The sequence below is a fragment of the Rattus norvegicus genome, chromosome 1 (assembly GCF_036323735.1).
Source record: "Rattus norvegicus strain BN/NHsdMcwi chromosome 1, GRCr8, whole genome shotgun sequence".
In the NCBI taxonomy this organism is placed as follows: domain Eukaryota; kingdom Metazoa; phylum Chordata; class Mammalia; order Rodentia; family Muridae; genus Rattus; species Rattus norvegicus.
In genome coordinates this window covers 235,659,782-235,676,413 of record NC_086019.1, presented here as the reverse complement: position 1 = coordinate 235,676,413, position 16,632 = coordinate 235,659,782, and the positions used below count along the sequence as shown (strand labels likewise).

General features: G+C 42.6%; 1 protein-coding gene across 5 annotated transcripts in view; it reads left to right on the top strand.

Moving 5' to 3' along the window:
* The window catches only part of Glis3 (GLIS family zinc finger 3), a 419,850-nt gene that overhangs the window by 133,003 nt on the left and 270,215 nt on the right, over positions 1-16,632 (top strand). For 3 of the 5 annotated variants that reach the window (XR_005499631.2, XM_039101395.2, XM_063281030.1), the window contains one exon: positions 8,714-8,921. The exons of the other annotated variants lie outside the window; for them this stretch is intronic. Coding sequence is in view for 2 of the 3 variants with exons in the window: in XM_039101395.2 (XP_038957323.1) it covers positions 8,714-8,921 (208 nt within the window). In the remaining variant the exon portion in view is untranslated. The remainder of the gene's footprint in view (positions 1-8,713; positions 8,922-16,632) is intronic. 5 annotated transcript variants of the gene reach the window in all.

Sequence of the window (16,632 nt, the reverse complement as noted above, 5' to 3'; positions counted from 1 at the left end):
CACTCATGCACAGTCACTTCACGGCCAGTGCTGTATTTCAGCAAGGAGGCATTGCAGATTTGTTGAAATATTCCACAAGAAGCCTAGGATGTCTGCTATGCAGGCGTTCCTTGTTTCCAGTTCTTCGAAGGCGGTGAGTGAATGCACAGTGGGGCTGCTGACCTTTATCCTGTGGCCACTCTGGTTTTTCTTGGGTCCCTGCAGAGAAAGACGCCTGTTTATCCATCCCAGGTGGAATACATGTACTTTCCAGAATTCTCTCAGGTACCTCATGCTTACCCCATTAGAGAGAAAAGAAAGGAGCCGACACGATACAGTGCCTTGCCCCAAGCTATGTACTCCCTTATGGATGTTTCAGTGTAAGACAGGAATTTGTGGGATAAAGGTGGATTTCTTTCAGCATTTGCTTTGAGACTTTATTAAAATAGCTATACTCTGATGGTTTCTCTTAAGAACAGATGGGGGCAATGTATGATAAATCATATTGCTTTTGGAATTAGAACATGCATATTCATGTTTGTAGAACTTAGACATGTGGAAGGATATACATTTGGCCGTTCAAGTTGTATGTCTTAAAAGAGGACTGCTGCAACTGGGCAGACATGAAAGACCATGGCTTTTATGTGCTTCTACATGATTCGCTGTAATGCTTATTGTTTTAAACTTGAAATGTAAATAAACGTAATTCCCAACACGATGTCCCTAGTAAAATGTGGGTGGTGCTTTGATATATGCTAAGTTAATAAATCCAAGGTCTAAGAATGCATATGTTATAATCCTAAACATTGTTTGCAACCTGTGGAGCGTTGTCACAGTATATAGAATATTTCTTCCTTGTCACAATATCCTTTCGTATTGATGGAGAATAGGTTGTGAGGGCAGAGTTTTGAGTAATATCCCAGTGCTCTTCATGTCTGGGCCCCAAAATCAGGCTGTCCTGTTGCCAACTCTGTTTGGGATGAACTTATGGCTACCTGGTCAGCCTTGTCTTCTGTGGACACCTCTATCTTTCTAGTTGTGCACCTAGAGGAAAGCAAGAACAGTTTCTTGAGCCAGTCTTTCCTATTTAGTCTTGGTTCTACCTTAGAGGAAGACTGGGCAGCTCCTTTCTTAGAAAATGAGGAATTAGCAAGAGGTTCTGGCACATTTTGGGGGTACATAAATAATCACTTCTGCCATTATGTTGAGTTTTTATTAAAGATTGTTCTGTGGCACAGGGAGGACGGCCACAGCAGTAACCCTTGACTGGGCAGGAGCTCTGTATGGTGGCTGTCAGCAATGCTTGGAACTACCTTGTAGAAGAATCCAGATGACAACACTGACCTGCTAAGTGTTTCATCCCTAGGAGGGCAGGAGAGGACAGCACCCCTCCCATGTGAATGCAAAGCATTTTCCATAGTGTCTTAGTTAGGGTTTTGCCGCGGTGAACAGACACCATGACCAAGGCAACTCTTACAAGGACATTTAATTGGGGCTGGCTTACAAGTTTAGTCCATTATCATCAAGGCAGGAACATGGCAGCACCCAGACAGGCATGGTGCAGGAGGAACTGAGAGTTCTGCATCTTCATCTGAAGACTGATACAGAATATTGACTTCCAGGCAGCAAGGGTGAGGGTCTTAAAGCCCATGTGCACAGTGAGTCACCTATTCCAACAAGGCCACACCTCCAAATAGTGCCAATCCCCGGGCCACATATATTCAAACCTTGACACAAGGCATCTGAGATTTGCTTGCTTTTGAAAGTGGTCTTTGATTTAGGGGATGGTGAGATAGTTCAGTGGTTAAGAGCACTGGCTGCTCTTCTAGAGGACCTGGGTTCTGATTCTGAGCACGCATGTACATGGTGGCTAACAACCCTGATTCAGTTTCAGGGGATTCGAGCCCCCTTCTGGCCTCTGTGGGCACTGCAAGCATTGGAGGGACTCACGAACATGCAGACAAAGCATCTGTTATTTAAAAACAAAACCCAGAGAGTTTTAAAAAGGAGTTCTTTTTTATATTAGGGTTTTTTCTGGATTGGTTTAAGGAAACCATGCCATGCAGGGGTATTTAAGTGCTTGGTAGAAACTGGTAAAGTTTTGAGCTTCAAAGTTGCAAAACGTTTACTTTTGAATGACCTACATTGGCTCTGAGCTCTGCCTCAATTTTGTGATCACCAGGAACAAAGGAAGGACTAGACTTGTAAAAACTTTGTTTGTACAGTGAAAGGTCTATTGAGAAGTTTAGGAAAATACTATTTCTGGGGCCAGTGAGATGATTCAGCAGCTGGTTTCTGTCTCTTGATGTCATGCCTGAGTTAGAGTCCCCAGAAGGAAGGAGAAAACGAACTCTCACAAATTGTCGTCTGATTTCTGCATGGACACATGGCATGCACACCTACACACATGCATACAGCTGCACAATGCATACAGCTGCACACATGCATACAGCTGCACACATGCATACAGCTGCACACATGCATACAGCTGCACACATGCACATACAACAAATGAATGAATAAACAAATAAATAAACTTTGAAGGTAACACTTCTGATTTTTTTCTTCCTGACTTTTGAAAAAAAATGTGTTTTTTTTTGTTTTTTTTTTAATCATCTGGGGTATTCTTAAATGTTCCTTTGATGTTTCTATAGTACTGTTTTGTTGTAAAATGCCCTTGAGGTAGTTCACTTGTCATTAGCACCCTAGTCTGAGATAGTCAGATCTTTTCCTAGGCAGTGGCATAGAGGAGGGATGGGAGAGGTGAGTAAAGAGTGGTGTAAAACTGGAGGCCATTCTGGGAGGGACTGGTCCACTGCGTGTGTGTGTGTGTGTGTGTGTGTGTGTGTGTGTGTGTGTGTGTGTGTGAGAGAGAGAGAGAGAGAGAGAGAGAGAGAGAGAGAGAGAGACTGTCTGTCTGTCTGTCTTCTGTATGTGTCTTCCATGCAGTGTGGTATGTGAGCATTAGTTTCTGAGTGCTCAAGCGAAAAGAAAATCTAGAAACCATGTAAAATGGTACTGGAGATATGTCTGTCCGTCTGTCCTCTCCCCCTCCCTCCTGTCCTTTATTTTTCTTTCTTATTTTTTATTGAAGAACATTTTTATACAGCATCCTGGTCATGCTTTTCTCTGTCCCCATTTCCCCTCCACCCCTCACTCGTGCTTCACAGCCCCTCTCTCTCTAAAACACAATACAAACAAACACACACAAGCCTCCTCTCCAGAGTAAACCTCCACAAAACCCAGAAACCAAAAATGGTAAAAAAATCATATTGAAGCTGTTTTGTGTCATTCAACTACTACTGGGCATGGGGCCCGCCCCGAAGTGTGGTTTCTTTACCCTGTGAGAGTCCACTGGAGAAAAATCAATATTCCCTTTTCAGGTGGGCACCAAGTGCAGATAGCTTCTTGGCTAGGGGTGGGAGCCTAAAAGGAAGGGGGCTTCTTAAATAACACTTAGCTAATCTGTGGATGTGTTTATGTTGTATGGACATGAGAGAGTGTGGAGACCAGAAGACAGCTTGAGGTGTTGTTTGGTGTCTTACTCCATCAATGTTCTTCTTTTGAGAAAGGTTCTGTGTCTGGTCTGGAAGATTCTAAGTATGTTAACATGACTGCCCATTCAGCCCTGGGGATCTGCTTGCCTTCACATGCTCAATTCTGGAAATACAATGGGGCCTGGCATTTCCACATGGGTTCTACTGATGGAACTCAGGGCCTCTTGTTTGCGCATCAGGCCCTTTACCACTGAGCTCTCTTCCCTCTCCTAATTCAGTTAACTTTCTCAAAGCATTTAGTAAGTGCCACACACTAAATATATCACACGTATTAGCTCTTTCAGCCCTCTTAACAGCTGTACAGTTCTGCTGGCATCAAACTCATTTTAGAATCAGGAAACCAAGACACAGAATGCTTAAGTAATGTGGGAAGATTATAAAGCTAGTGGGTGGAGGGGCTAGGATGCAAATGTGTGCTCACTCTGTCTCTCCTTTCTTTTCTTCCTTTCGCCTGTCAACTTTTCTATCAACCTTCAGTGCTTGGGTGATTTACTACCCAACGATTTACTAAACTGCTCTGGGGAATCCCCTGGAGTGTGGCTCAAAACCTTTCTTTCCATGACATGATCCTGGGTTAGAAAGCTCTGTGTGGATTATTGGTAATATGTGAGCATAGCATTTTCTCCACTAGTATTGTACCCTTGTCTTGAGTTTATATGACTAATACATTTAGGGTTTAAAAATATGAGATCTAAGACTCATTCTTAATGTCCCAAAATTGGCATCAACAAACTCTTCTCATAGAAAATTGAAAGAGGAAGAAATGAGAAAATTGGGGATTGTTTTTGTGTATCTATGATCTTATATTTAGGTCTTTAATGTTTCAGAGTAAGATGTTATAGAGAACCCAGATGCTTAGGTGTGGCGTGTATTATTTGTGTGTTACTGTAAGTGTGGTAATAATCAGTTGTCTTTAGGGCAATCCCACGCTTGAGGTAACATGACTGTTTCTATTTGAGAAGAAGTTCCTAGGGTAGAGACATCCTAAGCTCTCTGACTAGTACCACATAGCCAGTAAGGGAAGGGGGCAGGATATGAACTTACCCGATATTAATATTCTTTTGCCTTCAAAATACCCCGTCTGTGCGTTGGGATGAACCATTTAGAAGCTGATCTTTCATAGTTATTTATTTCTTAACCCGATAAAAGCTATTACACAATCCTAGAGGCAGAATTACCTTTTAATAAAAACAGCCAGGCAGTGGCGTCAGTGAGGAACTTTGCCCATCTCTTCGCTACTGTCTGCATCAATGCCTGGCTCGTGGTTAGCGGTCTGTAAGTGCCAGTTGATTATCGATTAAGAACAGCAAAGCTTTGATCAAGTTAGATCTGCTCTCTCATCTGTAACACATTTGTGTTATCCTCTGTATCAGTGCGAGCTTTAAGAGAACCAGTGCGTGGGCATCAGCAGTTAGGAAAGATGCAGCCTATCAGTGGTCCCTAAGGATGACCTACTTAACCTTGGCTTTCGGAGATGAAGACTCTCAACTAAGGAAGGCACCCACGAAAACCATGCTCTTCCCAAATGACCACCCAGTTCAGAAACGCAAGGACGCAGAATGTTTGGGGCTTTCCACTGGCACGCATTAATCTTGGCTGGAACCTATATGATACTCAGAGTGCCGTCTTCTCAGATCTTTATTTGAGTCGTAAACACATTTTTAAACACACACCATGTTGTCTCTAAAAATAAGCGATATTTCAAAAAGAATGCCAGTGCCCAAGTAGTTGGCACATCTGGGAGTCAGTAAAGCTGTATGGTTTGTTTTTACTGAACAGCAAGCCAGGGAACATTCAAACTTGGCCAGTTGCAAACTTCTATCTGTGATGACACCTGGTTTAAAAAAAAAATTGGCTCTAGGCTCAAAACAGAAAGAACATTGGAAATAGGCAGAGAATTAAACATCGTTTACTCTCTTGCTTTGTGCAAGGAGCTATGAAGACGTTTTTGTCTTTAATAAAGTGGGACCGAAAAGCAAGGGCAAGCATGACCCAGCGCCATCCGTGACGATGGCTGCTGGCACCCATAGTGCCTGCTATGCTGCTGAGTCCTTTGTACGTACATTCTAGATGCAAAGCCACCTTACAGGCCCGCAGTAATGGTTTTCGGTTTGGTAAATGGTCAGATAGGAATACTGACTACACATATCCAGTAATTTTCCTGGGTCACACAAAGAGCCTTCATCCCAGGCAGGGCGCCCCCCCCCCCCGAGTTCACACTCCTGTTCTGGAGTAGTTCTCCCCTCACTGTTAAATTTGGTATTCTCAAAAAGATCCAGACTTGAGTGCTTTTGTTAATAGCAACTCTTGGTGCACCTACTGCTTGCTTCTATTTGTGAGATAGTTGGTGTCGTTTTCTAGAACATTCTCAGAGCTGCGCACACATATTGCAAGCTTCCGAGAAATTCACTGTTCAGCACCACAAGCTGTTGCTTTCCTGTGACTAGAGGATGTTTAAGTTGGTCCATGAGTTTGGAGTAGAGGAAAGGGATAATGCACACCAAGGAGACAACTGGGCAAAGGAAGATCAGTATGTCTTTATTACAGAACTACAGAACAGAGTGGATGTAAGAGTCTGGGCGGGGAGTTCCAGGGGAAGACTTGGTCAGCACAACCTCCTGGGCCAGAAGAATATATATATATATATAACTGTTCTCACCATCTTCATCTTCCATTCAGTTTGGTCCGTGACACTGGTCAGCATCAGAAAATTGACTCAGTTTGACGGTTCTGTGTTTCATGAAAGACAAGAAGTGTCTATGAAAATAGTTGGATAATATTTCATTTTCATTGTAACCACTTTTAATTTTCGTGCCTTCACAGCTTTATAACAGTTGGGCTCTAGGAAGTAGAGATATATTAAACAATGACTTCATTTCTAATAGGAGTAAAAGAACAAAAATGAAAGCACAGTGGGAATGTAATGGGGGTGGAAGGTCGGTAAGGATCTTTGGGTTGGAACCTTGAAACCGCAGAGGTGCTCACTACACAGATAGGATTGTGGGCAAGCGTTAAAGCAAAAATATCTGTCAGTCGCTAATTCTAAGGTATACGTATTTTCACCATATCTCTGAAGTAATGACACGATACACAAATTTATCTCATTGTTTATGTTTGTAACACACACACACACACACACAGGATTTTAGATTTGACAAAGTAGGTATTAATATGTTTTGTTACTAAGTTTTAGTTGATGTATACTGAGAGAGTGACTAGCGTCTTTGTTTTAGAGGAATTTAAATGTTAATAGTAAAGTGACAATTTATTCTATGAGTTTATGGCATTTTATTGGACTGAGTTCTTGGGATCTGATCTTGCTTTTAATGGGGACATCTATGTAAGGAAGCTGAGGACTAACTGAGGTCAGTGTATCCTGGGTTAGGCAATGCACCACTACATTGCCCTTTCCAAGAGAAGAAGTGAGTCTGTGCAGTGGTACATGGTTAAGAATTTTCAGAGATACTTGGTTTGTGGTCTTTACCTAAACGTCATACTTGCCACTCTTGGTGTGAAGACGAAGCCTTGATGCCCAATGCCCAATGGGTCATCAAGATGGAGGACCTCCAACTGGTTCTGGAAGACACAATGGAGTAGAATAGAAATGTGCTACACGAGGAAGAGAGAAGCGAACTTGTACATATGAAAACACACGTGAGAAATCTCTGTAGGAGCCAGTGATCTTGGAAAACATCCAGGAGCTCACCTAAAATCTCAAACCAAACCATGGGGATACTGTGGGAACACCGCGAGAAGTCTGAGTCTTAGAAGATGTTAATTCCCTGTGTTGCCCTAGGCAAGCCATGTGCAGTTGGATTTTACTCCACGGGGTTGGAGTGAAGCAGGGCTCCTGCCACCTACTAGGCTGTGACCCCATCAGCATAGTTGAGGCATGGCTTCATTTATGACGATTCTCTCATAGCTCCGAGGTCTGCTTTGTCTCTCGAACTCTTAGAAGAAAATGTAACCAAAATTGATGTCAAATAACAGAACCCTTGGCTGTTTGGGGAAAAAAAAAAACAAAGTGGGAAATTTTGCTTTCTAGAGCTTAAGAAAGTTACAGTGACAAATTCTATTTACTTTGGTTCCCAAGTAGAGCCATTATGAAGTCAGATAATCTAGTGAGATCTTCAGTTTTTTGTTAGACTTGGTAACAGTATAAGCCACCGATACTTGAACAGGTAATTGACAGACATGTTAGAAAAAAAATACATTCATGAGAAAGGAATGTCCAGAATGACTAAGCTCTCAGTACTGTTTTCAATAAATGAGTCACGGCAGCACCAGCCAGTTCTTCTCTGCTTTTAACTTTAATGACACAGACTCGTGTGTCATTAAATATGCCTCTTCTCTTTCTCCTAGAAGTATGTACCAATTTTCAACATTGGAATATTCTAAGTAATGAAAATAAAAATATGTTAAACTCAATTACCTTTCCAAGTGAGCATTTTAGAGATTACCCACCTTGAATATATATATATATATATATATTTATATTTAAAGATCTATATGCAAAGGCAATGTGCTGGGTTGAAGAGGAAACCTTGAGGGAGAAGGGATGTAGCCTGACTATAATTCCCATTTAAAGAGGATTTTGAGATGTATAGTTTTGCAGTCAGATCGACCAGTTAAATGCCTACCCTGCGGAAGTATTGACTTTATTTGCTGTCAAATCATTAAATTCAAAATATTAGCTACTTTAGGGAAAACCTGATTTGATAAAGGTAATTCCCAACTACTGGTCACCTTTGTCCTTCAGTTGAGGCTCTTATGAAGTCTGACTTTCAGTGTTATTTTCAACAAATGATTCTCAGTTCTGCACAGTGAAACTTAACCCCATTTGGTGTCAGTGGTGATCACGGAGAGCTTTTCACTGTGATGTTACAGCTTTTTGCATTGGAATCATTTGCTTTTTGGTGTAATCAATATTAAAGAGCTATCTGGAACCACCAGCACTTGGGAGATGGACGCAGGGAGAACGGGCTTAGGGCCAGCTTTGGCTCTATAAGAAGTTGGAGGTCAGCCTAGGCTCCATGAAACCCCGTGTCAAAAAGTAAATGTTTAAAAAGGAGAAGGTCCAAGGACTGTCTCTAAACATGAGCCCTGATATAAATGTATGTATGTACTGATTGCTGATGTAAGGGACATAAAAGCTAACCTGATTCATTTGTTTTTAGGGGCTCTTGGCTTTGGGCCTCAGTGCAAGTCCATTGGAAAAGGCAGCTGCAACAATCTAGTGGTCACCAGCAGTCCCATGATGGTTCAGCGGCTGGGACCCATTTCACCTCCTGCAAGCCAGGTCTCCACAGCATGCAAGCAGATCAGTCCTAGCTTACCGAGGGCAGTGAACGCAGTCAACCTGAATAGACCTCCTTCAGACACCAGGTCTCAACTTACGTTTTTTTCCCCCTTTTCCTTATGGTATAAATCATACCCCACGAGTGTTGTGCCCTGTCTTCCTGAAACACCCACTCACTCATGCTGAAGCGCCTTTTCCAGTTTTAGCTTGGTAGGAAAATGTATCTAAAGAGCGAGTGTTTGTTATTCCTGACCTGTCCGTCGGGAGGAATGGTTCGATCTTTGCTACCTAGTCATGCTTCGGGGGAGGGGGCTCAGGGACCTAAGCCTAGTTGGTAAATTTGTCACTAACTTGCAAAGCATCATGTCGTGACCAGCTGGGATGGTCTGTGTTCCCTCATCTTCCAGGTTTTCAGGGTGCGCATCACAGTCTCGGGGCTGGCTTACAAGCTGTCAGTCTGTCAACCCACCTGTCCACCCACCAGCTCAGACATGCATTACGTACCTACTGTGTGCATAAAGAAACAGTTTAGGGAAATAGTAGAGGATAATGATAGAAATCATGAATTCTAATGTGTTTGGGTAGACATGTTTCCATGCTTACACAAGCCTTTAGTTAAATATTTGATTAGGTAGCAGCGCAGTGATACCCTGTGTCGTTTTCATCCGGCAGAGTTAAATAAACCCCTCCTCTCCAGGCAGGATTTTATCTTTTTCAGGGTTGGTGTGTGTGGTGGGGGAGTGAATGACTGTGAACTACAGTATAGCGTTTAAGGTCCTCTTTGAAGTTTATTGTTTGATCTCTTGGGAGTTCCTTGGGAAAATGAGATGCAGGATTTTCACCCATGAGTACCAGTCTGAGGTGATGGATCTTGCATAGGAATTGACTCCTCAAACCCTTCTTTTCAGGCTGAGGTGTCTTGAGGTCTCCAGACCCCATTTTTTTTCATTTTCTCCTCCCTTTTCTGCTCCAATAGCTGGGCCTCCTTCCAGCCTCCAGAGCCGAGAGACTCTGAAATCATGGCTCCCAGATCATTTATTTATGCCGTATTTTTTTTTTTTTAATGGGGTAGAGGCTTGTTTTCTGCCTGAGACTTTAGTGACGGCAAATGCTGTCACTTTCCCACTGATCATTGCGCCTCAAGGGGCTCCTCAGCCTTGCCGAGTGCTGCATGTAAAATTACCTGTGTGCATGGGTGGGTGTCACTGGAAACCTTCAGCTTCCTGTCTGTGGCAAGTCCAGCCCATGCCTGGAAGGCAGTCATAATTAGTGGAGAAACTGACGCTTCAGGCCGCTCCGGCCAGGTGCCTTACTCAGTCCCTTTCATGGTGCGGCCAGAGGGGTCATTATCTTGCTGTTTCCCGGCACATCTGATTCCTTAACATAATATTCTGTCATTAAAAGACAACATCTTGACGATGCACTGACAAGCGGTTTGACTGTTCTGTGAGCCCCTCCCTGGGAAATATTTTCCCCCCAGGATGGGCAAAGAACAGGAGTCAAGAAATGACTGGGTGAAGTGAAGGGCGGAACCCACTTGGAGCAGTTGGGAAATGCTGCATATTTTATGTGATTATTACATTTGTTGTGTGCTCTATCAGGTGAAGGGAAGCTTAGGACCAACAGTGCAACAATCTAGCACTGCAGAAGGTGGTGAGCTCACCAACTGAGCATTTCCTGCATCACTGTCTTCTGCAGGTAGCTGGGGCCAGAGAGGCCATGAACCATTCAGTCTGAGAAGTGCTTGCCTTCCAAAGTTTAAAGCTGATTCCCCCCAGGGCTGTGTAATTGCTATGCATGGTAGAAAAACTATAGGGACACTATAGAAAAGCATCAGGCAGTAAACATGGCCATCCTGAGCCCCATCACGCTGAGGTTATCATGAGTGGCAACCTGATAAACACCCCTCAAGGACATGGGAGCACATGCCATACAGGCAGTGGCTTTCCTGGCCATCACATTGACTTTATGATGCACAGTTCTTTTTATTTTAACTTTTCCCTAATAATATAGCTTTAGTTCTTTTTATAGACATCTTCTTCAGCTTCATATCATGGTTTCTTCCCACCTCAAATGCCATTTTACAAAGAAAGTACAGAAATAAAATAAAATTTTACCAGTTTTTTACTACTAGGTATTTAGTTCTTTCTTTTTTTGTGAGGTTTAAAAGTGAAAACTGCATCACTTCTCTCTTCCCTATTCTCCCTCCAACCTGTCTCTTTCAAATTCATGGCTTGTTATTTCTTTTCTTTTTTTAAATTTATTTATTTATTTCTACACTCCTGATTTTATTCCCTTCATGGTCCCCACCCCCACCCCAGAATTCCACATCCACATGCCCCTCCCACCCGCACCCCCTCCCCTTCCCGTCTCCACAAGGATGTCCACACCCCACCCACCCCACCAGGCCTCTAAACTTCTGGGGCCTCCAGTCTCTTGAGGGTTAGGTGCATTTTCTCTGACTTAACCCAGACCCGGGAGTCCTCTGCTGTACATGTGTTGGAGGCCTCATCTCAGCTGGTGTATGCTGTGTGGTTGGTGATCCAGTGTCTGAGAGATCTCAGGGGTCCAGGTTAATTGAAACTACTCGTCCTCCTGCAGGGTCGCCCTCCTCCTTAGCTCCCTCCAGCTTTTCCCTAATTCAACCAGAGGGTCAGCAGCTTCTGTTCATTGGTTGGGTGCACATATCAATATTATTGTTGAATATATATAAGCAAATAAATGTTAAGTGCAGCCTGCTGAGTAACCGTTAGTGTTGCTTTTATGAATATTCTGACCATGTGGCATTCAGTATCCATGCAGGGGTTTCATCCTTGGGAAAGACTAATTCTCCCTCTCATAACATTCTATATTGTCTATAGCTCTTCATCTAGGCAGTGGCCCTGTGACATTTCCTCCATCCATGTTGGCATGTCTACTGGTGCTGTCATTGTTCACGTCTTGCTTAAGCAGTTACATTGTTGAGATTTCGTGAGTGTGGCTTCTCTGCCATATCTAGAAGACAGGATCTTCCTGGTCTTCTGCTATTAAAGCCTTCCACCCCTTCTTCCTTGAAGGCATGGTGGTGGTTTTATGGAAGCATCAACGGCATTTGGACACTCCACAGGAGGTGTTCTCTGCGTTGTGACTAGTGGCAGTCTCTAATGGTCTCTACCTGCTATGAGATGAAGCCTCTTTGAGGAGTAACATAGCACCCACCTGTGGGTGTTAGGAGACGTGTGTAGAATGTAGTTAGTTAGGAGTTGCACTGGTTTAGGAAAAGTGGCTTCAGTTGGCTCTCTTCAGTTGGATCTATGACCTCACTAGGCTTGCATTCTTGGCTACGTTTACAGTACTGGATATCATTTCCCTCTTGTTGAATAGGACTTCAGTCCAATTAGATAGCTGCTTGTTACTACCAAGATGTAAGTGCCACTAATGTACCATCAGGGCAATCTTGAATGCCAATCGTTGTTGCAGTTCACGGGCATCACTACCTGTGGTGATTGGTAGGACTGTTGCGTGATTTTCCTCCCTTGATAGCTTTCACTCTGCCTCTTGTTTTAGTATTGCAAATAATATTTCATTGGATTAACCTGCAGAATCTTTTATTTCATATCTAGTGATTAGGAGTTAATATTTGCTTATTTAAACATACATCTATTAACAGTAGCTTTGATGTAGGGCTTTTCACGTTGCAGTGCAGAGAAGGCCAACCCATGTGTGAGCTTAACTGGTTTCAGACAGTAGCATATATAGTATATATTTAGTCTTTTCTGTGCATTTTATGCAGTTGAGCTAGTAATTGGGTAATTATCTTAACTGATAAATCTTTATCATTGATAACGTTGAAAAAGTTTTCTGAGATTTGACACACACACACATACATGCATACACACACACACACACACACACACACACACACACACACTCTCTTACTTGATTTGAATGTATTTTCCTGTGGGATGCTCCTTTCAGAACATACTCCCTCCTTAATTTGTGTTCTGTTTAATCAATGGTGAGAATCCTGCTTTGGTGCTGTGCGTTTGCTATGATTAACTTCCCAGCCATTTCTCATTAGCCTACCACAGTGCTAAACACATACTGTATTCTGCTGAAGAGTTAGGAGCCACTGTCAATTTAGGTATCACTCACTCCCTGCTGTGAAGCCCATTGCATAACTGTCCCCTAAATGACAAGGCTGGTATGCAGAAATGACAAACAGCTTCATATGGTTGTTAAATATGTCCGCCTAGCAGACCTAATCAGTAAAGACAATGGGATGCTGCCCCTGTGGGCTTTGTAGATAGGTAGCTAGCCAGTGTGTCCATGTGCATCGTGATTGAACTTATAACTGGATACTTATTCCTGTGGCAGGTCTGGTGGACCCAAGGCTTGGAAAACCTAGTTGATTTCCCCAGTGTCAATTTTATAGCTTGTCTTTCCAAAGGTCAGCCATCACCTAACGTAGCGGTGTCAGCGTGGATTCAAATACTCCATGTTTGTCTTTTCATAGTCCGAATTGGACATTGCTATTGATAGTTGCCATTTCTGTCCTTTGTAGTATGACCACAGAGCTCAGAGAAGGCCGAGAAGAGGACCGAGAATGGACTCTGATATCTTATAAAGCTTTTCTGTGTTCATAGGCTGTACTAATTCTTTTGGAAGATTTGCTGGGGTACCTAGGTGATGTTTCCCGAAAGGTTAGGTCTGATCTTCTTTCTCAGACCTGTGGGTTTATGACACATGTATGTCACATATTATAGATTGTACAGATTTAGTTGTATGCACACTTCGAATATGTACCTGTGTGTTCCCTTATGAGCATCACTTCAAGGAAATCCGTGTTATTAGTTAGAACCTTTTAAGTCTTTAGAACAAAATGGCTTTACTCGGTCATCATTGCTCTGCTCTCCTCAGAGCTTGTTTTTCCCCTGATGGTTTTTGAATTTCTCACTTCTCTTATATTTGGTTTGAGATTTGTCATCTTGCCTTTCACGTACAGTTCCAAATAAACCAGTCACCAGAGATAATGTCGTTAGGATCAGATGAACATATGGAATTGGAGAATGCTCTCAGTGTGGTGACACAGCTTTATACTGAGTTCTTTGTCACTTTCTCTTCCACAGGCCTGGTGTGTATAGCAGCATGGGTTACAGGCTAGAGTCCTTGGCAACCTTCATGCTTGTTCTGCATACTGTTGCAGAAAAACAAGACAATTTGTGATGCAGTCCTAGCTTGTGTGCTTTTAAGCCCATTTTACCAAGTCTTTCAATCAAGCCGAGCATTGTGGACCACGTACAAGATACTTGGTATGGAGATACAAGCTGGGCAGGTCTCTGCCAGTCACTTTCTACCATTTGTACTTTTGCTAAGGACCTTACATCACTCCTTTACTGTCACAGAAGGAAACTCGTAGATTTTTAGTCACCTCCCTTTTATAAACATATTTTAAGAGTCTAGTTAATTTATCTTGTACTGTGTATTCAGTCAGCTAATATGTACAAATGCTCTGTGAGCTTTGTAAATCGTGGTTTGTCAGTTACCAAGATCATTGTTTTTCTTTTTTATTTACTGATTCTGTTCCTTGAGATAACATCTTCCTATATTGTCTAGGCTGGCCTTGAAGTCGTGATCTTCTAGCTTTAATCTTTGGAATCCTAGGATGGGATCACAGCCCTGAATCCTCAGGCCTGGGTCTTCCTTGTGTACTTGGTCATCAGAAAGTTTTGGAGTACTCACTTTCTACTTCACACTCTGTCGGGTACCGGGAAGGTAAAAAGTCATCCTTTTCATCGAAAGGGCTTGACATTTTCTGAGGAAGCACCTCACAGTTGCTTAGAGTGTGGTGCAGCTGGTGGAGCTGCTTTGCAAAGCAGACGCTTACTAAAGATAGTTCTCAGGGGTAGGACTTTGAACGATTAGGTCTTCCACAGCCCTTTGTTGAGAGACATAGGTCTTCTTCCTCTTCGGTATCTGAGGTGTCAGAGGCAGGGAGGGGCCCGAGCTAGTTCTGTGTTCACACCATTCATCCAGTTTGCTTTCTGAAAATGATTTGACGACTGTTTAGAAAACTGAGATGCGGAAGAAGTAACATGTCCATGGGAAGTTATGTCGTGCTATAAATTAAGCAAAGTTCAGTCTAGTTTAAGAGAAATGAGATTCGCATTCTATGATTGGAAAAATGAACTTGTTTCTTTAGGCTGCCCTTGAGCCAAAAAGTGTGATTTCACCAGCGAAGTACTTCTAGTTGAACAAGCTACTTTGGCTGCTTAGAAGTCTGAAATGTTCTAAAATGGCCACCACCGTGAGCCCTGTCAGTCTTCTGAAGCTCCGTAGTTCCTCGACCTTGGTGAAAAGCAGAGTCATTTGTCTCTGCTTCATATATGGCATCTCCACCGATGTAGCTTGTGTCCAAATGTAATTTCTGCCTCTCACTGGGGGGTAGGGTCAAAAGGCTCTTGACATCCAGCCGCCAGAGTTTTCTGCTGAGCTCTGCAGGAAGAGCCCCATGCTGTTAAGTGTGCTCAAAAAATAATTGAGATGTGTCCAAGGGGAATTAAAATCCAACCTGTGCAGAAGCCACTTGCAGATGGACTTTAGCCCAAATGTAAGGACGTGAGAAAAGCCAAAGACAAATCTACATCAAGGGTGGTTGGACACAGGTTCCTGCTGTGTCCACCATTGGTAAACATCCCCATACCCACCGGCCTTCGGGTCCATTACAGTGTCTGCTACCACCTTTCTGTGACTTTCTGAGCCTAGACGCTTTCTTCACATACCCCAGGCTTGGCACAAACAGTGTTCCTGGTTTCCATTTTGTGAAGCCAAGAAGGGGACAGGTGAAATGAAGCTTCCTCCTTCCTTTACAACAGCTTGACATTTAATGCCTGGAGACAGTAAATGAGTCCATCTAGAGAAGTCACACAGTTTATATAAGAACTTTTGGTGATTAGTCTGTTTAAATAAAGCATTCTGGAAAGCCAGCTGCAGATGCATGTGAATAAGCTATCTGAGGCTTCTGGATTGGGATCTGGTTCCTTTTCTATGTGTCTACAGGTTGATCCTTTTTGGGGCATGAATGTTTTGTTCCAGGGACATAGCTTTAATTTTACTGTTTTTAACTAAAAATTATTTTAAGGCAATAATGTCCTTGGAAAGCAGTATGAATTTTCAAGGGGCTAGAGTTACCATAATGAACCACTTTGATATGCAAACAATGATTGTGACATATTTAGCTTATATATATATATGTATATATGTATATATATATAAATAAAAGGGTAAGGACAAGGAAGGAATTGTAAAAATGAATCACTGCGAGTGAGTGACCTGTTCTCGGATACAAGGACAAGAGCTCATGGGAAACCCATCTAACAAGTGTGGTTAGCCCCCACAAGGCCTGATGAGTGATTCCAAATGCAGCTCTCCAGTCCATTTCTCTTTATGTATCGTAGCTTTGTTCTATTAAGGTCTCTCTCTCTCTCTCTCTCTCTCTCTCTCTCTCTCTCTCTGTGAGATAAAGACTGAACTCTGTGCTTCTCACAAGCTAAGTATGCACTTTATCTTTGAGGTATACTTTGTGCCCCTGTATTTTTACATTTCCACAAATGTTTGATAGAAATGGATGCGTACTCACATTGTCAATTGCCCTTTAAAAGTGTCTGATTTGACAATATCCATGAAATGGAATTGTAAAAGTTTTAGTAAGTTCCTAGCACAACATTTGTTTTGTAAGATTTCCTTTAAAAAAACAAACAAAGCAATGAGGTTATGTCACTTTTCCAAGTAGATTTAAACTGAACACTAGTGCTGTTG